The sequence below is a fragment of the Oncorhynchus tshawytscha genome, linkage group LG33, assembly GCF_018296145.1.
Source record: "Oncorhynchus tshawytscha isolate Ot180627B linkage group LG33, Otsh_v2.0, whole genome shotgun sequence".
Taxonomy (NCBI): Eukaryota; Metazoa; Chordata; class Actinopteri; order Salmoniformes; family Salmonidae; genus Oncorhynchus; species Oncorhynchus tshawytscha.
In genome coordinates, this window is record NC_056461.1 from 13,035,928 (window position 1) to 13,062,214 (window position 26,287).

Genomic DNA, 26,287 nt, shown 5'->3' on the forward strand with positions numbered 1-26,287 from the left:
TCAACATGGGTTTATTTCATTAACTGGTGTCACATGGGATCCCATCAGGGATTTATACTCAAGGCTTCGGCTCCCTCACCTTATACCTCTCAAGCACAACTTACAGTGTTATTAGTTTAATAAGAATGAAAACTGTTTTGTTTTATTGTTGACAAATAAATCAGTCTAAAGCTGTTTATTTACACAGGCATCCCAATTCTGATCTTTTGCCCAATAACTGGTATTTGACCAATCAGATCAGATCTTTTGCCCATAATTGGGCAAAAGATAAGAATTGAACAGGCAGCCATAAAAGCAACAAATACTTGTAGTTACATCTATTTCCTAATAGATCCAGCAGCAATTTTGTTTTTTAGAAGTAGAAGAAAAATGTGGACATTTGTTTGAAATTAATGTAAAACATGAACAATTCATCTCTGGGGTGCATTGTTTACAAGACAAACATGAGACAGGCTAATTCTGCCACAAACAGAATATTTTTGGAAAGAGTCATCAGAGGAAACGTTCCCCAGTGGAATTGCCGGCCCGTTTACTTCCTCAACAGGGTCACAGCTACAGTTGAAGTCGGAAGTTTACATTCACTTAGATTGGAGTCATTAAAACTCGTTTTTCAACCACTCCACAAATTTCTTGTTAACAAACTATAGTTTTCGTAAGTCGGTTAGAACATCTACTTTGTGCATGACACAAGTCATTTTTCCAACAGACAGATTATTTCATTTATAATTCACTATCACAATTTCAGTGGGTCAGAAGTTAACATACACTAAGTTGACTGTGCCTTTAAACAGCTTGGAAAATTCCAGAAAATGATGTCATGGCTTTAGAAGCTTCTGATAGGCTAATTGACATCATTTGAGTCAATTGGAGGTGTACCTGTGGATGTGTTTCAAGGTTTACTTAGTGCCTCTGCTTGACATTATGGGAAAATTAAAATCAATCAGCCAAGACCTCAGAAAACAATTGTAGACCTCCACAAGTCTGTTTCATCCCTGGGAGCAATTTCCAAGTGCCTGAAGGTACAACGTTCATCTGTACAAACAATAATATGCAAGTATAAACACCATGGGGCCACCCAATCATCATACTACTCAGGAAGGAGATGCGTTCTGTCTCCTAGAGATGAACATTCTTTGGTGTGAAAAGTGCAAATCAATCCCGAACAACAGCAAAGGACCTTGTGAAGATACTATAAGAAACTGGTACAAAAGTATCTATTCAGTATCTGTAAATATTCAGGTCCCGTTGGGCCGCAGGGAAGTGAAGTCCTTGTTCCGGTCAAAAGGGCTACATTTTTGGCAAAGGGGGTGGGATTCTAGTAGTAATGGGAGGAAATTGTATCTTGTGCATGGGTCAGTAAAGGAAGAGGTGGAGAGAGAGGATGTAGGAGGATGATGTGTGGAGTAGATTACAGCCTGGACACAGATTTGAATGCCATGTTGTGGATGATAGGGAGACACGGAACAGGCCTGTGTGATGAGTGTTTAGTGGAGGAAATGTAGCGTTTGTGTTGATATTTTGTGAATTGTATGATGGAGATAGTGAGAGATTGTGAACTGGTTAGAGGCTGGTTGGGGTTTGCGTGGTGCAGTGGGGGGAGGAAAGCGGTGTCTAGGGCTCTCTGTCAGGACAAATTAAGATCATTTCATGTAGCTAGGACGTGACTGGCCTCACACTCCATTACAATAGGTGGCGATGTATGCGCCTTAAAAGTTGGGTGTGAGCCGCCAACCCAACCCCAAAGAAGAGGAAGTAAGCGGATGCGCGTGCCGAAAGTAATTGTAAAACAAGAGGAATGACAGTTGACAAGAATCATGTAATAAGGTTAGTTTTTGTTCACGTTGAGACAAGACGTTTGCGTATATGCTGCAGTTAACGTTAGCAGCAAACCAAACGTCACATGAAGGCGACCTAGCTGGCAAGCTAATGTAAAATAGCAAACGTTAGCCAAAAACTAACCCGCCATATCCAATAATATTTAAACGAGATAAATGTTTATAGACATTAGGTACGACTAGCTAGTTATTTCACGACAAATATGGACCCGAGGCACAAAGAAATACTCAGGAAACACCGGCTGGACCTGTCCGACCAAATTTTAATTGAGGACACCATAGTTCAATTCCTGTACCAGGAGAACATTTTAACAGAGAGCCAGGTGGACGAGGTTCAGTCTCAAATAAGCAACAAGAAGAAGACATTGAGACTGCTGGATATCCTTCCCACCCGAGGTCCGCGGGCGTTTGGTACATTTCTGAATTCCCTAGAGGAAGAGTTTACTTGGGTGAGAGACAAGTTACTCCAGGATTTGGAGCAACCCAATGTACCTGTGCAAAGTCCAACAGGTGAGTCTGATGCCAAGTGTTTGACGTCAAACTAACGTTATAGGCTAGATTGTCAGTGGCTCTTCATTTGTACAGTAAAAAGTTCAAACCAGTGCTGGTACTTATTTTTGAGTGTAGGTACTGTTTATTTTTGTACTCTGCAATACTTTAGTGCTAATATTCTATAAGACGTGCAGGAACTCGAGCAGTAGAACATGGTTGTAACCATAGAAATATAATTACTCTAAAGAATTAATATTAAGAATGAACTTTTTACTATACAATAATCTAAAAGTGTATAAAATTAAAGGTCAATTACAAAAAAATGTAATAAGTCAACTTTATAATATAAAGAACAGAAATGTTCAAATATTTAACCATATAAAGAAAGCAACAATTAGATAGGAGGAAAGGTAGGCCAGCCAATAGAGATTAGTCTTAAAGGCCTGTTTTAAATGCACCAACATGTTGACCAGCCCTGTGATTGTCAGGGAGTTTCAAAGGCATAGTGCGTGGGTGGAAAAGGCCCTTAATTCCAACAATTCTATGGTTCTAACATTTGTTGGCAGTTTTATGCCTATTGCCCTGCAATATATCTGCACAATAACTGCAATATGTCTGCATAGTACACACACAAAATGTGGCTTTCCTTTGCACAAACATTCCATAACAATACCATTCTGGTTTGGTGTCAACATGGCGTCTTTCTGAAATTCTAACTCTTAAAAACATAGAAATCCATTGTATTCTGAGAAACTATACAAAATAGCTTTGGAATAGCTCCAAATCTCATTTCTATCTGTCACATACTTTGTAAACAGGTGTAGGCTAACTAGGGCTGTGACACTAATTGAGGACAATTACTGTTTTTAAATAGGCCCACATTCATTTTAGGATAAACCCCCAAAAAGTTAAATTTTATTTTCATGTAGATGCATTTGACCTAATAGCAGTTTTTCACTGATAATTATGAGCAATTATTTAGCTAAGTTACTCTTTAAAAGTTCTACATCTCTTCTTTCCAACAGTGCTTTGATGCTCCAGCAGCTAATCTGCTAGATGCGCAGGGGGGTGTAGAGTGCAATAGGCTATAGCACTATTTTATACAATGCACATTTTCATTGCTTGCTAGTAAGTAAATAAATTGGTATTCTTTAAAAAAAAGTTTGGATTCGTCTGCAGTCGACAAGGTTGTTCTGGGTCTGAGGCCGATAATGCGCTCATGTTGTGTCAAATGGACAATGCGCCAATTCTCTCCAACCTGGCATGGTATAATTTGATACAGAATCTTTTCTTAATTTATAGACTAATCAACGCGGATCAGGCCTGGTCCTGGCTGAATTTCCGCCCTCCTACAAAGTAGAATATTAGCCTAGGCTATACAGTGTCGGGCCCCCAATGCACTTTTATGAATGCCCATTTTGGTAGCCTACTGTTTGTAAATCAGGCGATTTACTGTTAAATCCCTGTCATTTGGTTACCTTTTCTTTTTGTGCACGTATTAATTCGTCATTTACCGTTATCATTCTCCGAGTGGAAGCATTGTTTGTAGAGTTCACAACCTGCTACGCTTGTGAGAAACAAGTTTGCGTTTATTTCATACCATCAGGTATGTGCTCAACCTGAGCAATGAGCATATGTCTGGTTTCTCTCCTCTTAATTTTGATGGAGCGTGTGCGCCTGAGCATGTATAGAAGTACCTAGCCTGCAAATGTAGGAAGGTGCCCATTGTCTTAACTCACCACCACTAAAAAGTTGGGCTTCGCAGTCTTTAAAAACATGTTTTATTTTTTACAACCATTCAAATTATAATAGTTCCTCACAGTATTTGAAAAATCTTTCCAACACATTCCCCCTTGATAATCATTGTCGCTGATAAATAGGCTTGTTTCTATTTAAATGATGGTCAATTTCATCTTTATACTATAGCATAGCTCGTCCCCTTCATATTTTCCTTGTCAACTCATTAGCCTGCTTTCAGAAAGCCTAAGGTAGGCCTCGTTTAAAACATTTTTTAAAAGTTTGAAGGAAATTAGTCATATTTGCTCTTGCGTCTAACACATGCTGTTGTCTTTGATTGACGGGTGCTTTTAGGGGGTGTGTATGTGAGTTCACTGATTCTCTCTATAGGCCTATATGTCCATTCAGAAAGTTTCCTAAAGTAACCTGTCTGGACTCCATCTCTTTAATTTAGGCCTATAGAGTGGTGCAGCGGTCTAAGGCACTGCATCTCAGTGCTAGAGGCGTCACTACAGACACCCTGGTTTGAATCCTGGCTTTACCACAGCTGGCCGTGATTGGGAGTCCCATAGGGCGGCGCACATTTGGCCCAGCGTCGTCTGGGTTTTGCCGGTGTAGGCGGTCATTGTAAGTAAGAATTTGTTCGTAACTGACTTGCCTAGTTAAATAAAGGTTACATGTAAAAAATATAAATAGCAATCAAATTCTCCTGTCATGATTTAATCTTGTAAAAAGCTGATTTTCAGTAGCTTAGGCTATATTCGTTATGGCGTCTTCTCTTTGAAGAGCAAATGCCAATGCCACGGCCTTCGAATGACTGCAGCATCAGAGTTTGTGACATTATGCAAATAATTCTGGAAAAGTGGGAGAATCCATCAGACTTGGTTTGAATGAAATAGGACTGTATTAAATAAATTATATGCTGACAAGGTAGGCAAATATTTATTGTAGTGTCAATATGAAATGTTGTTTCAATACGAAAATGCGACTTTCTCGCCAATCTGGCATTACTTAATTTGTTTAATATTTATGCTTAATATCCTGAATCATAATAATGAAGTGTAATGGCTTGTTACAAATAAGGTTTTAAGATGCATATCTATGTAAACAAGAGTACAAAAATAATTTTCATCTCCCTTTTTTACCCCCCCTTTTTTACCTTAACCTAAAAATCCAAGACCGTCACAGCCCTAAGACTAACAATGAAATTCTTAGGCCTACTTACGGGCCCTTACCAACAATGAGATGTATAAATATAACTATACTGAACAAAAATATAAACACAACATGTAAAGTGGTGTTTCAATGTTTCATGAGCTGAAATTAAAGATCCCAAAAATGTTCCATATGCACAAAAAGCTTATTTCTCTCAAATGTTGTGCACAGATTTCTTTACATCCCAGTTAGTGAGCATTTCTCCTTTGCCAAGATAATCCATCCACCTGACAGGTGTGACATCAAGAAGCTGAATTAACAGCACAATCATTACACTGGTGCACCTTGTGCTGGAGACCGTACAAGACCACTATAAAATGTGCAGTTTTGTCACACGCACACAATGCCACAGATGTCTCACGCATATAAGGCCCTGCCCCGCCCCCCTTTCGGAAAAGCTGACCACGACTCCATTTTGTTGATCCCTGCCTACAGACAGAAACTAAAACAAGAAGCTCCCACGCTGAGGTCTGTCCAACGCTGGTCTGACCAAGCTGACTCCACCCTCCAAGACTGCTTCCATCACGTGGACTGGGAGATGTTTCGTATTGCGTCAGACAACAACATTGACGAATACGCTGATTCGGTGTGCGAGTTCATTAGAACGTGCGTTGAAGATGTCGTTCCCATAGCAACGATTTAAAACATTCCCTAACCAGAAACCGTGGATTGATGGCAGCATTCGTGTGAAACTGAAAGCCCGAACCACTGCTTTTAATCAGGGCAAGGTGTCTGGTAACATGACTGAATACAAACAGTGCAGCTATTCCCTCCGCAAGGCTATCAAACAAGCTAAGCGCCAGTACAGAGACAAAGTAGAATCTCAATTCAACGGCTCAGACACAAGAGGCATGTGGCAGGGTCTACAGTCAATCACGGACTACAGGAAGAAACCCAGCCCAGTCACGGACCAGGATGTCTTGCTCCCAGGCAGACTAAATTACTTTTTTGCCCGCTTTGAGGACAATACAGTGCCACTGACACGGCCTGCAACGAAAACATGCGGTCTCTCCTTCACTGCAGCTGAAGTGAGTAAGACATTTAAACGTGTTAACCCTCGCAAGGCTGCAGGCCCAGACGGCATCCCCAGCCGCGCCCTCAGAGCATGCGCAGACCAGCTGGCCGGTGTGTTTACGGACATATTCAATCAATCCCTATACCAGTCTGCTGTTCCCACATGCTTCAAGAGGGCCACCATTGTTCCTGTTCCCAAGAAAGCTAAGGTAACTGAGCTAAACGACTACCGCCCGTAGCACTCACATCCATCATCATGAAGTGCTTTGAGAGACTAGTCAAGGACCATATCACCTCCACCCTACCTGACACCCTAGACCCACTCCAATTTGCTTACCGCCCAAATAGGTCCACAGACGATGCAATCTCAACCACACTGCACACTGCCCTAACCCATCTGGACAAGAGGAATACCTATGTGAGAATGCTGTTCATCGACTACAGCTCGGCATTCAACACCATAGTACCCTCCAAGCTCGTCATCAAGCTCGAGACCCTGGGTCTCGACCCCGCCCTGTGCAACTGGGTACTGGACTTCCTGACGGGCCGCCCCCAGGTGGTGAGGGTAGGCAACATCTCCTCCCCGCTGATCCTCAACACTGGGGCCCCACAAGGGTGCGTTCTGAGCCCTCTCCTGTACTCCCTGTTCACCCACGACTGCGTGGCCACGCACGCCTCCAACTCAATCATCAAGTTTGCGGACGACACAACAGTGGTAGGCTTGATTACCAACAACGGCGAGACGGCCTACAGGGAGGAGGTGAGGGCCCTCGGAGTGTGGTGTCAGGAAAATAACCTCACACTCAACGTCAACAAAACTAAGGAGATGATTGTGGACTTCAGGAAACAGCAGAGGGAACACCCCCCCATCCACATCGATGGAACAGTAGTGGAGAGGGTAGCAAGTTTTAAGTTCCTCGGCATACACATCACAGACAAACTGAATTGGTCCACTCACACAGACAGCATCGTGAGGAAGGCGCAGCAGCGCCTCTTCAACCTCAGGAGGCTGAAGAAATTCGGCTTGTCACCAAAAGCACTCACAAACTTCTACAGATGCACAATCGAGAGCATCCTGGCGGGCTGTATCACCGCCTGGTATGGCAACTGCACCGCCCTCAACCGTAAGGCTCTCCAGAGGGTAGTGAGGTCTGCACAACGCATCACCGGGGGCAAACTACCTGCCCTCCAGGACACCTACACCACCCGATGCTACAGGAAGGCCATAAAGATCATCAAGGACATCAACCACCCGAGCCACTGCCTGTTCACCCCGCTGTCATCCAGAAGGCGAGGTCAGTACAGGTGCATCAAAGCTGGGACCGAGACTGAAAAACAGCTTCTATCTCAAGGCCATCAGACTGTTAAACAGCCACCACTAACATTGAGTGGCAACTGCCAACACACTGTCAATGACACTGACTCTACTCCAGCCACTTTAATAATGGGAATTGATGGGAAATGATGTAAATATATCACTAGCCACTTTAAACAATGCTACCTTATATAATGTTACTTACCCTACATTATTCATCTCATATGCATACGTAGATACTGTACTCTATATCATCGACTGCATCCTTATGTAATACATGTATCACTAGCCACTTTAACTATGCCACTTGGTTTACATACTCATCTCATATGTATATACTGTACTCGATATCATCTACTGTATCTTGCCTATGCTGCTCTGTACCATCACTCATTCATATATCCTTATGTACATATTCTTTATCCCCTTACACTGTATAAGACAGTAGTTTTTTGGAATTGTTAGTTAGATTACTTGTTCGTTATTACTGCATTGTCGGAACTAGAAGCACAAGCATTTCGCTACACTCGCATTAACATCTGCTAACCATGTGTACCATGTGTATGTGACAAATAAAATTTGATTTGATTTGAAGTTTTGAGTGTGCAATTTGCATGCTGACTGCAGGAATTTCCGCCATAGCTGTTACCAGATAATTGAATGTCCCTTTCTCTACCATAAGCTGCCTCCAACATTGTTTTAGAGAATATAGCAGTACGTCCAACCGGCCTTACAACCGCAGACCATTGGGTGGGCCTATGCCCACCCATGGCTCAGCCCCTGTCCAGTCTTGTGAAATCCATCGCTTGGGGCCTAATGAATTTATTTCAATTGACTAATTTCCTTATATGAACTGTAACTCAGTAAAATTGTTGAAATTGTTGCATGTTGTGTTTTTATATTTTTGTTCAGTAGTAATAAAGTGACAGATAATAAACAGAAGCAGTAGCATATGTGATGAGTCACAAAGTTGAATCTGCATTGACCTTTTTCGTGCTAACTATTTAGCAGTCTTCTGTCTTGGGGGTAGAGCCTTTCAGGGTCCTATTGGTTCCAGACTTGATGCATCGGTACTGCTTTCCGTGCGATAGCAGAGAGAAGTCTATGACTTGGGTGGCTGGAGTCTTTGACAATTTTTAGGGGATTCTGACAAAGCCTGGTATAGAGGTCCTGGGTGGCAGGGTGCTCAGCCCCAGTGATGTACTTGGGCCATACACACTACCCTATAGTTCCTTGCGAAAGGATGCCAAGCAGTTGCCATACCAAGCGGTGATGCAAGTGATGACTCTAGCTCTGTTTTATTAAATCGATCATGTTTTTCTCTCACATGCAACTTTGTTTTTGAATAAAAAGTCAGACTCATTATAAAACCATCCTTGAGGTCACTGGTGTGCGTGGCCTCATCTGAAGGCCACCAATTCAACCAAAACACCATGGTTTCATTCAGTAAAATATTGTTGTTTTTAAACGATGCCTTGTTGGAATCCCCAACTATTCATGAATTGATCAATTCTGTTCATGAATATATTTTTTTTAAATCCCGAAGTTTAATTCCATGAAATAGAATATGTGGTTTCCAGTAGCAGCTAGCTACTGCCATTAATGACGTTAGTCGACTGTGTTGTAATGCTTGCAGACTACTCACCCCATCAGTAATGAGGATCAGAGGACTGAGGGCCCATACTACTTTTTTTGTAGGGCTGGGCGACGTATCAAATTAATTTGTTTTAGTGCGATGTTCTAATTGTATCACAAGAATCTAGGTTTAAAAAATTAATGAGCGTTCTGTCTTTTTGGCTCCTTCTGTGCTGTGTGCACTGTGTACATTCCCACTCTCAGACACCAAGCCCCTCCCCCTGCCACTCACAACAAATACGAAGATAACAAATTCCTCTCACAACAAGCAGTTTAAACTCGCTTTTTGCATTTGAGGTTTGGTCCAACAGAATCGGTCATATCGACACCGAAACTCTCAGTCATTTGACTGTAATAGATTACCTTTCTAATGATACCCTTTTTATGTCTCAACTACCAAAACGTAGAACAGAGCAGACCCTACTAAAACGAGAGTATCAATGAACATGTTATGGGAAATGTATGTTCAATTTCTGCTGTGTGTGATCATGGAGCTTTATAGCCACAGACTTATGTGCTAGCTGTCTAGTGTTTTTATAAATGTGCAATGAGCAAAATACACATTTATATAAGGAATTGGCATCATTCTGAGAAATAAGCATATTCTTATCCAGGTAAGACACTTGATTTCAACATCCTAAACAAAGTGAACATGCGCTGTTGTTCAAACAGTTGGAGACGGACCAGAGGGTGTATTCATAACAGTTCAACTGTTCTTCTTCCTTGTTAGAAAGCAAATACACTGCTCAAAAAAATAAAGGGAACACTTAAACAACACAATGTAACTCCAAGTCAATCACACTTCTGTGAAATCAAACTGTCCACTTAGGAAGCAACACTGATTGACAATAAATTTCACATGCTGTTGTGCAAATGGAATAGACAACAGGTGGAAATTATAGGCAATTAGCAAGACACTCTCAATAAAGGAGTGGTTCTGCAGGTGGTGACCACAGACCACTTCTCAGTTCCTATGCTTCCTGGCTGATGTTTTGGTCACTTTTGAATGCTGGCGGTGCTTTCACTCTAGTGGTAGCATGAGACGGAGTCTACAACCCACACAAGTGGCTCAGGTAGTGCAGCTCATCCAGGATGGCACATCAATGCGAGCTGTGGCAAGAAGGTTTGCTGTGTCTGTCAGCGTAGTGTCCAGAGCATGGAGGCGCTACCAGGAGACAGGCCAGTACATCAGGAGACGTGGAGGAGGCTGTAGGAGGGCAACAACCCAGCAGCAGGACCGCTACCTCTGCCTTTGTGCAAGGAGGAGCAGGAGGAGCACTGCCAGAGCCCTGCAAAATGACCTTCAGCAGGCCACAAATGTGCATGTCTGCTCAAACAGTCAGAAACAGACTCCATGAGGGTGGTATGAGGGCCCGACATTCCACATGTGGGGGTTGTGCTTACAGCCCAACACCGTGCAGGACGTTTGGCATTTGCCAGAGAACACCAAGATTGGCAAATTCACCACTGAGCACATGTGACAGATGTGACAGAATCTGGAAACGCCATGGAGAACGTTCTGCTGCCAGCAACATCCTCCAGCATGACCGGTTTGGCGGTGGGTCAGTCATGGTGTGGGGTGGCATTTCTTTGGGGGGCCGCACAGCCCTCCATGTGCTCGACAGAGGTAGCCTGATTGCCATTAGGTACGGAGATGAGATCCTCAGACCCCTTGTGAGACCATATGCTGGTGCGGTTGGCCCTGGGTTCCTCCTAATGCAAGACAATGCTAGACCTCATGTGGCTGGAGTGTGTCAGCAGTTCCTGCAAGAGGAAGGCATTGATGCTATGGACTGGCCCCCCCGTTCCCCAGACCTGAATCCAATTGAGCACATCTGGGACATCATGTTTCGCTCCATCCACCAGCGCCACGTTGCACCACAGACTGTCCAGGAGTTGGCGGATGCTTTAGTCCAGGTCTGTGAGGAGATCCCTCAGGAGACCATCTGCCACCTCAGGAGCATTCCCAGGAGTTGTAGGGAGGTCATGCAGGCATGTGGAGGCCACACACACTACTGAGCCTCATTTTGACTTGTTTTAAGGACATTACATCAAAGTTGGATCAGCCTGTAGTGTGGTTTTCCACTTTAATTTTGAGTGTGACAAATCCAGACATCCATGGGTTGATAAATTTGATTTCATTGATAATTTTTGTGATTTTGTTGTCAGCACATTCAACTATGTAAAGAAAGTATTTAAGAATGTTTCATTCATTCAGATCTAGGATGTGTTATTTTAGTGTTCCCTTTATTGTTTTGTTTTTTATTTATTTATTTTACCTTTTTTATTTAACCAGGTAGGCAAGTTGAGAACAAGTTCTCATTTACAATTGCGACCTGGCCAAGATAAAGCAAAGCAGTTTGACAGATACAACGACACAGAGTTACACATGGAGTAAAACAAACATCCAGTCAATAACACAGTATAAACAAGTCTATATACAATGTGAGCAAATGAGGTGAGAAGGGAGGTAAAGGCAAAAAAGGCCATGGTGGCAAAGTAAATACAATATAGCAAGTAAAACACTGGAATGGTAGTTTTGCAATGGAAGAATGTGCAAAGTAGAAATAAAAATAATGGGGTGCAAGGGGAGCAAAATAAATTAATTAAAATTAAATACAGTTGGGAAAGAGGTAGTTGTTTGGGTTAAATTATAGGTGGGCTATGTACAGGTGCAGTAATCTGTGAGCTGCTCTGACAGTTTTGAGCAGTATAGATTGAAGTTGGCTAGACTTGAGGTATAAAGCACGTGGGCTTGTGCTTGAGAGAGTGTTATTTTTGTTTATAATGCCTGCTACAAGAAATTATTAGTGGATGTGCTTGGTTCTGGTAAAAATTTGTTACAAAAATTGTATTTTCATGAAAGCCTGAAAAAGAAGCAGGTTATTAGTGGGTCTTATGGTTGTGGAATGCTTATAGTTAGCCTAGGTATACTTTCACAAGCACTGAATTAATTGGATTATTCATGACAGTTTGAAAAAGTGTATTGATCTTTTAATTGTGCAACAAAGCTTATTTAGCCAGAACATTTACAAAATCGACATACATATAAAAATGGAGATGTTTTTTGGGGCCATTTCGCCCATCTATACTTTTGTATGAATTTTTTGGACAAAACTTTCTTTGGCAGATACTAAACATTTAGACATTTCAACATGTGATGTAGAACACATGTAGGCCTAAGCATATACAGTGTAACTGGAAGCCTTAATATTTATTTTGAATGTACAGTATCCGTAAAGGAAAGGGGAAATGGCGAGGGGAGAAGTCTGTTTTAGGACTGTCTAGGTTGTGAGTGTGTCGAGTCTCAAAGGCCTGGTTTCCCTGACAGCTGTTTTCGTTCGCAGCACTGAGGTCAGGCACACACTGCATCCTCCTTTCTAGGAAAAATATTTAATCAAAGCCATTTCTCTGTTCTCTATTTCTCTCTCTCGCCCTCCTGTGCTGGACCCCCCCCCACTCACTGTACAGATTGTAATACATGGATGTGGGGGATGGACGGGGAGGGTGAAAAGAATCTGCTCTCACATTTCCTAGAAGCAGCAGCGTAGAGAACTGAGTGCGAGAAGAGTGTTTCTGGTGGAGGAGAGGACGAGAGCCTTCACTTTCTAAAGGCTTTTATTCTGCTTGATTGAACACAGTGGGGAGAGTCTGGCGGTCAGAAAAGGATCATTTAGCCTGAAAAGGATTTCATGTGTTCTTTTATACAGGCCTCTCACTGAATCGTTTGGCTTAACTCACAAATGTATGGATGTGCTTTGTGATTTTATCCCCTGCTTCCCCCACTCCTGTTATGATGGCAACAGATGACATTGGTGGGTTGCCTTGGAAACCATGTGATGGTATTATCTGTTTTTCAATAACCCTTACCTCGTCCCTGCTTCACTCGCTGCCCAGTGTACGTACACACACACACACACACACACACGGGTGTCTTAAATAAGTTTTATTGCCACCACTGTATTTGTTTGGAACATATGCTGTCACTCCCTGTTCCCTCCTGCTCCTCCGCTCATGCAGATTGACACAGAAAACATGCATCTCTCAATCAGTTTACAGGTTACCATGGTTTCTGGTCTCCACCAGTAAGAGATTCCTGTCAGCACCTGATTGGATAGATGCTGGTACAATATGTCCTCTCACCATGACTTAACATTTCGTTAGAGCTTTACCTCTTCCTGCACTGCCTGCAAAGAGCCAGTCCTGTTCAGACTATCTTTTACACAGAACAGCATCTAACCGGAGGACAGGCGAATTAGACCAGCTGCCTTCCAGGGTATCTGTCAGGAAACTTTTTTTAAATTTACCGGACATCCATATGTGTTGGGTGCGCAACGCATTAGGGCGTCCAGCCAAGGTGCTCAAAATCTACATTTTGTTTATCGTAAATCATAACAGAATAGAAATTAGCCTGTGAAGTATAAACAAGGTTCTTATACCAACACGATTTATTGAAAATAAAACATTGGCTTTGGCATCTTCATCCCTGCTATTAAGCATAAATGTATATTGTTTAAAATAAAAAACGTTTAGCCAAGAAGAACATGTCACCTACACAGTAATACAGCTTCAAAATTTGCATAATATAACTTGCGAAAGACTTGTCCTGATGGTTATTTGCATTAACATTTTAATGAATAAATACCAAAACACAGCTGTTTTCAATTACAATCTAGGCCTCATTTAATTTAGCCTAGGCATGAACATTTTAATTAGGCCTATTAAACAAAGTCAAGAAATTATAAAACCGGCAATCGAATTAGTTCAGACTGACTGGTTCGTTGAGAGAAGGCTTATTTTACAACGCTCCTGTGAAATGAGGCCCATGCATTTATGCAAGCACTTGTTTCCAAAGCTCATTCTCTTTTTACAGTGCTTCTGGATGATAAATGTAATGATTATTATCATTTTAAATATTGTGGTAAAATACTCATGTCATGTGTGATATTCACCGAGTATACAAAACATGCTCTTTCCGTGACATAGCTTTCACTTGGATTCTCTTGGTCTGTCTATGATCCCTTATTGATGTCACTTGTTAAATCCACTTCGAATCATTGTAGATGAAGGGGAGACTGGTTAAAGAAGGATTTTTAAGTCTTGAGATAATTGAGACATAGATTGTGTGTGCCATTCAGAGGGTGAATGGGCAAGACAAAAGATTGATGTGCTTTTGAATGAGGTATGGTATGCTGCTGGGTATTTCACGCTCAACAGTTTCCCATGTGTATCAAAAATGGTCCACCACCAGCCAACTTGACACAACTGTGGGGAGTATTGGAGTCAACATGGGCCAGCATCCCCTTGGAACACCTTTGACACCTTGGTCCCTAGTGTTTGGTATACTCTGTGTACGTTGCTTAATGATATCTGTTTCCTAATGTCGGCTGCCTAGTAATTGCAACTCTCTGACGTGAATAGTTGACAACGATGTTTTGTTACCAAGTGCTACTGAATAAGCTAAACTGGAGTGCACCAATTGCGCATGATGCACGTCATTATTCTAGTCTCAATACATTCCAAATCTGTACACTATACTTGACACGCGGGCGGCATTTGATTTTGCCTAGGGCGGCAGCAGAACTGCTAGGATAGGGCCGGCCAAACACAATTTGCCTCAAATTTACTTGCATTTGTGCCAAACCTTGTCCTGCTCAAAGTGAGTTGCTGCAGTTGGTAAGTCAACACTGTCCAACTCCTTGGAGCAGCTTGCGATGTGCATCAGCCTCGTTACTTTACCTCAAGAAGGTGCCTTCTGAGGACAATCTTTTTTTTAAATTCTTTTTTTTTTTTTAGAAAGAATCCCCTCGGCGGGTATACTGGAAACAGGGATAATCAACACATTCACAAATTGTTATCCAGTCAGGGTACACTTAGCAGAAGTCCCTTATGAGGACCTTGTCTTTTTTGCCCAAGTAAAAATAGAAGCACACACTCACGACACTAATTTCCAAGAAGCTTCAGGATTTATTAGCCTATTAGTTTACTTGCCTTTGAAGTTGGGGTAAATGGACTGGTATTTCCAACAATGAATGAAAAAGCATTATTTTGCTATGGATTTTCCGTCTTGTCCCGGACAATTTGGCCGGCAACATTATCGGCTTTTCATTTCTTTATTTTTATCGGCCAAAAGCCAGCATTTACCGGCTAATGGAAACCTTGCCGCCTACCCTATCATGTACAGGAGGCTATAGCTGAAATGGGAGCAGATTTGAAGACGTTTCACTAAAACGTTTCATCTCACACGGTTACAAAGTCATCTGTTGCCATGATGATCAGATATGACCGTCAGGAACATTATCTAATCTAGATGGTCCTTTTAAAATATATATATATATATATATATATATATATATTTTTTTTTTAAATCTCTTGTGCGGTTGAAAACATGTTAATATCATACACCGATGTATCAAGATGACAACCTACAGTGGTACAACCCTGGCCAGCAAACAGATTGTAGTGTGTTTGTAGAAGGAGCTTATCTATTTGGCATGTTTAGAGCATTGTGAAGTGATAGTAAAAAATATGTTCTTGCTAAGTCGTTGTAGCTTGTTCTTAAAAGGACCGTATCTAGGTTATTTGGCACGTTTAGCCAGGGCATGATTAAGTGAGTTTAACTGTATTCTTCATTGCAGCTTGTTCTTAGGAGCGTATTTATTTGTCTCATGGAGGGGATAGTGTGAGTTAAAGCTGTAAACTTGTAAGGCATTGTATAGTGAGTTAACACTGAGGCCGTAGTCTGAGGCTTCCCTGACTGGGAGTAGAGGTGCGGCTGTGTCCTGATAAAGAGCAGTAAATTCATGCTGGGACAGACCGAGAGGGAGAGTGCCGTGTGCTGCTGCCTTGTTTTCCTTGTCCGTGCGTTGCCAAGGGTAGTGCCTGCCGTCTGCTTTCCAGGAATCTTGGCAGGAGGAGTCTTCCTGTTCGAACGGTGAAGCATTCGAGTCAGAGGCCGGCTGCTCTGCTCACAGATAGCCAGGCGACCAATCGCACGGCCAGGACTGGGGCTGTGGCGGTCATGACATTTTTGTCAGACTGTTATTGTCCTGCAAAAGACTTCCTGTCTCGAGGTTAATTGACCGTTAGTTAACATAAACAGGTTTAGTGTTGCCAGGCCTCCACTCATAAAAGCTGCCTTTGGTACATCTACTTTTTTTTTAAGTCACCGTCACAATAAATCCATTATTTTAGTCGGGTCTAAAGAGAAATTATGTAATGAAGAAAATGTATTTCAGGTGAACAGAATGAGTTGACTTAAATAGGGATGGTATTTTTCCCATTTACGGAGTGAGTGCGCATATGAAGTGGCTGTGGGGCGGGTAGGAGCGTGTGGCCAGTAACCGAAAGGTTGTTTGATCGAATTGACGAGCTGACAAGGTAAAAATCTGTCGTTCCACTGTTCCCTGGGTGCCGATGATGTTGATTTTAAGGCTGCCCCCTGCATCTCTCTGATTCAGAGGGGTTGGGTTAAATGCAGAAGACACATTTCAGTTGAATGCATTCAGTTGTACAACTGACTAGGTATCCCCCTTTCCCTGTGTTGAGTGTGAAAGTGATCATTTGGCCTCCTGAGTGGCGCAGGGGTCTAAGGCACAGCATCGCAGTGTTTGAGGCGTCACTACAGACCCATGTTCGATCCCGGGCTGTGTCGCAGCAGGCTGTGACCGGGAGACCCATTTGGCGGCGCACAGTTTGCCCATCGTCATCTGGGTTAGGGGAGGGTTTTGACAGCCGGGAGGTCTTTGTCCCATCACTCTAGTGACTCCTGTGTTGGGCCGGGCGCATGCACGCTGACACGGTTGCCAGTTGTACGGTGTCATCTGTATGCACTCAAATAGTAAATGGAGGCTCTGCTCTTTCCGGCTGGACCATTTTGTAGGCTTCTTCAGTTTTATAGCAGAGCATGTGCTTCATGTGAGCAGCTGAGAAATGAATATAAAACACCAACGACTGTTTGAGGAGCATGCTCTCGCTGCCCAACTGGTGAAATTCCACCCAAACTCTGTACGTCATGGGCTCTCCAACTTTGTTCCTGCTGCTACCCAGTTCTTAAATCTGTTCGGGAACATCAATAGTAAGATGTTTTCGCAGCGAAACATACTGCGGTGCTCAAGAAAGGAATAAAGGAGAGATGAGGAGATGTAAATGCATGGTGGTGAGAGATTCTGTTTAGCTGAAGGTAATGTCACTCAATGAATTAAGGAAATGTCACTGCGGTCATGGTGACTCATGACTGCCAGTGTGGTGGTAATACGGTCACCACACCAGCCCTAGCCAGGACCAGTTTAAATGTTTTATTAAAAATGTTTTTTGTTTTTTTACATTATTGTGGAGGCTACGTTTAAGTGCAGTTGGTACAAGCATACAGTACATTGTGCTGAATTGTTTTAAGAAGATGCTTGTACGGCCAGAGCTAGTTTAAATGGCCAACTGTGCCCAACTGGCTTCCATGAAGTCATTTTAAGTACTCGAGTTAAACATTTTTACAAAGGCAGAAACAAACATTTGTGTTCCGACAAGACACCAGAGTCTCATGAGGACACGGGAAACTTTCCTGGAAAAAGCCCTTGGCACAAGAGGAGAAAAATCATGATTATTTTAGGCCTCCACACACAAACACACACACACACACACAACTCCCACTCACTTTGTCTCGGTCGGTCTGTTTAGCCATGAACAAGGTAGTTTGGCGAGAGTCCTGTACCTTTTTGGATTGTTTTCTTTGCCTACTCAGGATTTGGGTTCAGGCTTTTAGTCATCGTTCATCCCTTCGTTATTACATTGCAGTGTAAGCGCTAATAACTGGGATAAAAGTGGAATTGAACAGAAATTAATGGAACTGTTGGAACTTAGATGAATGGATCTGAATGAGTTGGTTATTAAAATATGGAAGCAGCATGGTGATGCTGGTTTCTTCTTTCGGGTTTTGCTATTTAGAATAAACTAGGCATCGCTACACAGCCTTTACCTACCGGGACTACTGTCCAATGGCCTCATACACTTCTAAATACTCTGGTTTATTTCAGTGACATGTCAGCATGCCCTGCCCCCCTCATCAGTGTGAGAGAAGGTTAGATTGATGCCTGCTTTTCTCATAAAGAGGCAATTCCTAGGAAAGTATTCAGTTTCCTCAGTTTATTTTGTCTCCCACAGCTCCTTATTTGGTTACTATCCCTCTCGCGCGCTCCTTCGCTCGACCCACTCTCTCTCGCTCGACCCACTCTCTCTCGCTCGACCCACTCTCTCTCGCTCGACCCACTCTCTCTCTCGCTCGACCCACTCTCTCTCGCACGACCCACTCTCTCTCGCACGACCCACTCTCTCTCGCACGACCCACTCTCTCTCGCACGACCCACTCTCTCTCTCTCTCGCACGACCCACTCTCTCTCGCACGACCCACTCTCTCTCGCACGACCCACTCTCTCTCGCACGACCCACTCTCTCTCGCACGACCCACTCTCTCTCGCACGACCCACTCTCTCTCGCTCGACCCACTCTCTCTCGCTCGACCCACTCTCTCTCGCTCGACCCACTCTCTCTCCAGTGAAGGCCTATTTGTCAAAAGCTCCCAGAATCTTAACTATTAGCCTATGCACCTTTTCAGCAAATGGGTTTTTCACGGGAAAAGGATTTGTTTACTCTCACACAGCCCTGTCACTCTCTCCCAGTGTGCCCTCCCTCTGAGTTTCTGTGTGTGTCCCCTTTTGTTAACGAACAGATGAAGGCCTGGCTTGTTTGGGCCGAACCGTTCTTGGCATGCATTAGGGAACATGATGTACTTCAGAGTCCTACTGCCTCCTCTGTGGGGGGTTTATTTATGACACCGTTTCTGGGAGTTGTTACCCAGGTTTGAGTTGCTTAGCCTAGTGTGTCAGCTGCTAGCTATCCCATAATGGGTCTTGTTCAATAGTAAGAAATGTTGACCAATGAAAGATCTTTGAAAAAGAAAGTGTCTCACACACTATCAGGTGCCATGCATTCATTAATGAATGAGCTATGTCACGGGAGCATTAGAGCGCCTACTCTCATTAAATTTGAATCAGTGAACGGCAGTGTCATGTTTGGCAGTTCTCTGTCAGCGACTCGTTTGGGAACTCGACACATGACCTTTTGGACCCAGAACTCCCTCCTCCAGCTTATAGGAGTTAGACTCTCACAATTACTCCCCCCCCGCCCCTCACGTCTCTCAGTATTAGCTCACTGTTTTTTTTTTATTAGCTCAAACTGTTTTTTTCTCTCAGTATGTTGGATTCCCAAAGCAGATGATGGCGGGGGGGGCAGTTTAAGTGTTGCCCTCATCGCGCCTCTGAGTTCAAAACTGTCACTTAATTGGATGCCAACCATTAGCTCTCCAGGTGTGTGTGTGTGTGTGTAAACACGCGCTGGGCTGTGTGTGTGGGGAATTTTCTCATTAATAAAATTGACACAATGCTTATTTATGTTTTCCTTTAGTGTAATACACATGATGTCCAGTGTTTTATTTGAGACACTCATTTGTGTAGTAGTTGATGGTCACTGGACTTGATACTGAATGTTATGTATTGTTCATGTCTGTTGATAGTGATTGACGCCAGACTGGAGGTACAAGGACCAAGGACAATGTTTGTTATTGTATTCTGGGACACTGATTCTGTAGCAGCTGATGTTGTGACTTCCTACAAGCCTCTCAGCGGGTTTTTACAGAACATTGGTGGAGTGAGACGAGACTATAAGGGCCTGCTTCTGTGCTGGAGGTGTCTCCCTGTTGCAACTTGTATTAAACCACATTGATTTACTTTGTTACTACTTATGTTCACCTGGAACATCCCTATTACGTGTGTGTGTGTGTACATGCGTAATCTGTGAGTTGGGCAGGGTTATGAAATCCTCTTTGTCTTGTATGGGGGCTCGGAGTGCAGTAACACAGGCTGGCACAGTGATCTCTTTTGTCTGAGGGTTCAAGAGAGCAACTGGCACTATCAGCACCGAGTGGAGGGAGAGGGGTGAGAGTGAAAGATTACCTTAAACTAGAGCGGGAGGCACGGAGGATAGATTGAATTGTGGAAGGGAAGGAGAGGGCGAGGCAGAGGGAGTAGCGGCAGGGAGGGAATTGGGGATATAGGCCTAAGCAGGGAGGGAATTGGGGATATAGGCCTAAGCAGGGAGGAGAGCTGGGGAAAGGAATAGGGTGCGGAGGAGAGACCACTGTTAGGCCATTTACTCACCATACTGCCCCCGAACTCACTGACCGTACACCTCCTTATACCGTCTCATAACAGCCCCACATCCATCTGTGTCCTTGGTTCCACCATACCTACTGAACGTGGCTGGACCTTGACCTGTTCTATACACACAATGCATGATGTACAGCTGTCCCCAAAGCATGTTTGTTTACCATGCAAACCCTGTCACCTCCATGTGTGCACCCTTTTTGATAGCCTCTCCAAGGACAGTTGCTCTACTACCCTCAGCCCCTTACCGGCTGGGCAAGAAGACCATCCATAGGTGACAAACAACTGACTGTATTTTGAGGCGAGGCGACTGCGGCACTCAAGCCACATCTACGATATCCCATTCCCTTCAGCCAGAGGGGGGGGCGAGATTGGTAATGGATATTCAAAACCGTTCTTTCCAAGCTTGGTTTCCATCCAATTGACGATAGTTTCATGCAAATATTCTAAAGTCTGCATAAAACCAATATGCACATTTTCCCAGCAGATTGACTTGTTTCCAGCAGATAGAAGGTTGTGCGTGATGACATAGCCCAGTGCACATAAAAAAAAACATGCGGTTAAATTCCCATATGACAAATAAAAAATACAAGTTAAATGGGTTTTCATCTCTAATAGATATGGCACAATAAGCTAATGTGACCATTCTGGTTTTGGCAAGTGTGCTAGTCAACATCGCTCAGTGTGGGCAGACCAGCCTACAAGATGAGATTATTTTTATTTGTCAAACGGCAACCAATCATCGATAATCATGTCCCCAGAATAAGACCCTAGATATTGATTGGAAAGGACCATCAAGATCATCACCGTGCACTTTCATCACCCTGTGAAGTTCATCACTTATTTCATCTGTAGCCTAATAAACTGTAGGCTTTCCTGAGTCGTAGTGGGAGGAGCACAGAACATACCACGTCACTCCAAGTTTACGACATTTGGAAAGTTTACGGACATTTTCGTTGTTGCATTTTTTTTTTCGACATGTACTTTACTTGCATATAAAGGTTGGATGGAAATTTTGTGATAAATGGATATTGTGGCGAGAAGATTGGTGTTGAAAGAAGTGGTTCCCAGGAACAGTGTTCCTGGTCTGCCCACCTCTATGCAACATGTTCAGATAAATAAACACCACAAGATCTCACTATCGCTCTGTTTTCTAGGCCTATCTCACTCTCGTTCCCTCTCTCCTAAACGGAGGTCATTATCAGACAAGCTGATTTTGAAAACATGCAGGCCTACACGCACTCCTAAACACGCCTTTTCTCTCGACCCTGAAAAGTAAACAAACACGATGGCATTGTGACGTTCACTCTCTGTGGAAGTATTTTTCCTCCTCCTTTCATGTCCAATAAATGGACACGGATTTACATAACATCTAGTCTTAATTTCACAACAAATTGTTGTAGCATCACAATGAATCAGCAACATGTTTTTCTTAAATGGATATTGATAAACTCTCTCTCTCTCTCTTTACCTTTTCCTTACTCCACCTCTCTTCCTCCCATCTTTTTCTCTGCGTTTCCCTCTTTCCATGCATACCCACCACCTTTCCCTCCTTCCCTTCCAAAGATGAGTGGAACATTCCAGAGGTGACGCTCCGAGCAGTCCCGTCCGACAGACAGTTGTCCCGGCTGGCATCCCGTATCGGGTCGGAGTGGGAGTCGGTTCTCCTCGACCTGGGCCTCTCCACGGGGGCGCTGTACCGTTGCCGTGCCGACCACCCTCTGAGCTTGCACGGGCAGGTGCTAGCAGGGCTGATCCAGTGGAGGCAGAGCCAGGGGAGGAGTGCTACAGTCCACAGGCTCCTCCAGAGCCTGCAGGCCACTGACGTCCACCCCTCTACCCTGGACGAGGTGTTCCAGTGAGGGGAGCGGACACTGGATCGTGGGTGAAATGCTGAATGGATGACAGCCGTTAGCTCAGCCAGACCAGAGTTTCCGTTAGGAAAATGTGACCAGCAACATTTTTTACCAGACATTTGTGTAATCTGCCGATCCCATGTGCATTGGGTGCGTAACCTGATTAGTGTCCACCCACGGTGCTCAGAATGACAAATCACATTTAGATTATGGTAATTCATAGTAACAGAATATGCAAGTCGAGGATGCAACGATAAAGCTAGAATAACTGTCTATAGTTTACTTTTCCTCAGCCAGCTAGACAAGTAACTAACAGCAGAATCACTAGCCTGTCAATCTACTATCCCCATAGTACAAAAGTGTACCCGTTCTATTGGTCAACTTGAAAAATTCTATTCCAAACTGACTCTAGGACAGTCGTGGGACGATGCAGCCCAAATTCATACATCCAGTAGGCTTCGGCTACATGAAATAAAAACATTAAAAAGCAATGAGTGTGACGCAACAGAACTTTTAGTTTAAAATGTTAATAAACGATTTATTCACCTAAGCGCAGGCAGTAGGCTACTCACAAGTGTTCGTTCCATAATGCAATTAGCGGGGAAACAGTTGTCAAAAGGGCACCACGCACTTGAGAGGTTTCATGTGACGGAGATGGAAATGTAGAGATCTAATCGGCTACTTTCCAGAAAGGTAAGACATGCCTCATGTATTAAAAGGAAATGCATAGCCTACTGCCTTCAGCTCATTGCAAAGTGGTGTGTGACACAACAGCAGCTCTCATTCTTTGATAGATTATCTGCTCAAAGGCTCTATGCTGTACGGGTGTGATAAATAAGATACATAACAAATATACTGTAGCCTACACATTTGCCAATTTAATTCCACTAAATGATGTAAAATAACCTAATAGAATGATAAATATGACCAGTCAAATGTATTTCCATCAATGAAGAGGCTAAAAGGCATTATTTCGCAATGGTATATTTTTCTTTTCCAGGACAATTGGCCAGGGCCAATGTTTTATTTATCAACAAAAAAATATAGGCCAAAAGCCGTCCATTACCGGCTAACGGAAACCCTGAGCGCAATGCGTCATTGGCCTGGCCCTGTTTTGTGTGTGTTGAAATGGGGAAATTTAAGATGAATAAAGTTAATATTCAGATAAGAGTAATTAACAGAAATATGCTCAGCATTGTGTTTTCTCGTTCTGTAATACACGTGATTTCCAGTGTTTTTATTTGGGGAAACTCTGGTTGATGGTCTGTGTTATGAATTGTTCTCGTATCTGTTGATCTTGATAGTGATTGACGCCAGGCTGGAGGACCGAGGACACTGATTTGTTACTGTAAGATTAGAATAAGCCGATTTCGAAAACACAGGCCTACACACACTCCTGGAAACTCAGTGACTCAGACCCTGAAAAGTCAACAAACACGACGTTGCGTCATTCACTCTGTGGAAAACAAATTCTCTGATAGTATTTTTTTTCTTCTTTCATGTCCATTAAGTGGACCATGGAATTACGTAACATCTAGTCTTATTTTCACAACATATTGTTGTAACATTACATCACAATGAATCAGCGACATTTATGGCCAGTAACAATAGTTGAGCACCGCTGCACTCGGTTTTTAGAAAAGTGAAATGCCTCAAGGTCAAGGCTGCATGTCCAACAAGCGCTCTCCAGGATTTTTCCACTTTTATTATTTTTTTTCAAGTGGAGCTGAAATTAGAGTTTGTACATGAACTATATTCTTGTACTTTTTGCCTTGAAAAAGCATTCTCTATTTGTCCACCTTTTTTTATTTTTAAGGTGGAACTGGAACGGGTTCTTTTGTCTTCAAATGGCATTACAATGATTGTATTTTTCTGTGATAGCCTCTTATTTAGTGCTTTATTGGTCTTGATGTCATGTTGGCATTTCTTCATGTAGGGCCATTTTACAAAATGTTTCATTTCCTAAAGTTTACAGTTGTAAAAACAAAAGCCATACTGTTTCATCTGCATGTGTCTTGCTGTTCATGACCACAAGGTTAATGCCAAACAAATTCTCTAACTACTCTAAGTAAATGTAAGAACAATTTAAGAACCCGTTCTTCTCTGACATGCACGACGTGTGCTTTCTGTCTGCACCTCGGCCAATGCTAGTATAATTGTTAACAGGATTAATTTTAAGGTAATTCATAGCACAGCCACATGCACAAAGTGAGTGTCAGTTACAGTTGACATTTTTGTGAATGAAAACCACGGTGTTCCTGGGAAAGCTTTGAAGTACAACTAGGGGACTCTCATACGTACACACCTCGCTGCAGGGATTTTTACACACCTGTTTTTGTGGATTGACTGGGTTGCCCCAGAAACGCTGAGCCAGGGAAACATTGGCTAGCACAGGTAGGGTGCAGTGACTGCAGCTTGGCAGCAGTCAAATCAATCAAACTGGATGTACTCTGTGACTTTTTACAAAACACTAGTCACTGGGCAAGGCTAGAGGGGGAGAGGATAGTCTACCTACCCCTGCCTTTGTATTTATTAGGCATCAGACTGAAAGTGGGAGGGACTAACTTGTCCAATAATAAATACTTGTTTTTTGGTGTGCCCTAATGACTACAACCCAGTTGTGTGGCAGTCCTTCTCTTGAGATATCTACATCACCATCCCTTTCTCTTTCACAGTCTCTGCTATCTGTTGGTATGCTTGGTGAGTGGTGGCTTTGGAGGAAAAGGTCAGAGACCCCTCTCAGCCTGTCCCCTCTCAGCTGTCACCATCACGACCCCCTGAGAGGATCACAGGCCGTGAACCACATGTCCTGAGCGTAAATCCTTCTCCTGGTTGGTTGAGACAAAGCCACGGTGACCTTCCAGGCCAGGGATCAACTGTGTCTGAGACATTCCCGGATGTTCTTTGGAACGCTGCACACTGACATCACTCCAGCCAAGCATTTTGCCTTTGACTTTTTCGTCAGTTTAGACTGAACAGGAGGAGGGATGTTGGGTAACTCTCTGCGGGGGAGTTGTTAGATGGGAGTGTTGAATAATGGAAGATGTTTTGGCTGCTGTTGTCACAAAGCAGCATGAGCAGGTTACTACAATTTTGTCTATAGTGCCTTTGTGAGGAGTGTTGTGGCCCATACAGTATGTGAAAGGTAATGTAAAAAAAAATGCTCCCCCCCCCTCAGAGTGCATTTTAACATAATACCACCATAAATAACAATTGTAGCAACCCTGAGTTTATAATTTTGGATATCGACTTTACCATTTCAGCATATATTTTTTTAGACTGTTGATGCCACACAGGGCTAACAGAACAGAAGGTTGAGGGATCGCCGATCACCACAGACTTGCTCACTCTCTCCCTGCCTGTATCATTACATTACATCAGAGCCAGCTGCAGACAACCATGGGTTATATTTATATAATAAATAAAACACATTTTCCACCAGCAGGTTTATGTGCCAATGCACCACACAACCAATAAGCAATGCATACCAATTACCGACTTTGAACTTTCATTATGGTTTGCGGTTTCAACATCACAATCAAGTATGTCAATCCCACAATTGAGTACAGTGGGGCAAAAAAGTATTTAGTCAGCCACCAATTGTGCAAGTTCTCCCACTTAAAAAGATGAGAGGCCTGTAATTTTCATCATAGGTACACTTCAACTATGACAGACAAAATGAGAGAGAGAAATCCAGAAAATGACATTGTAGGATTTTTTAATGAATTTATTTGCAAATTATGGTGGAAAATAAGTCAATAACAAAAGTTTATCTCAATACTTTGTTATATACCCTTTGTTGGCAATGACAGAGGTTAAATGTTTTCTCTAAGTCTTCACAAGGTTTTCACACACTGTTGCTGGTATTTTGGCCCATTCCTCCATGCAGATCTCCTCTAGATCAGTGATGTTTTGGGCTGTTGCTGGGCAACATGGACTTTCAACTCCCTCCAAAGATTTTCTATGGGGTTGAGA

At 43.0% G+C, this 26,287-nt stretch overlaps 1 protein-coding gene across 1 annotated transcript; it reads left to right on the forward strand.

Annotated features, from left to right (window-relative positions):
- Nucleotides 1–1,383: 1,383 nt before the first annotated feature.
- cradd (CASP2 and RIPK1 domain containing adaptor with death domain) lies at nucleotides 1,384–25,748 on the forward strand. Its single transcript, XM_024372910.2, has 2 exons — nucleotides 1,384–2,345; nucleotides 22,023–25,748. Exons 1-2 carry the CDS (start codon nucleotides 2,039–2,041, stop codon nucleotides 22,316–22,318), a joined length of 603 nt encoding a protein of 200 aa, XP_024228678.1. The 5' UTR covers nucleotides 1,384–2,038; the 3' UTR covers nucleotides 22,319–25,748.
- The last annotated feature ends 539 nt before the right edge of the window (nucleotides 25,749–26,287 follow it).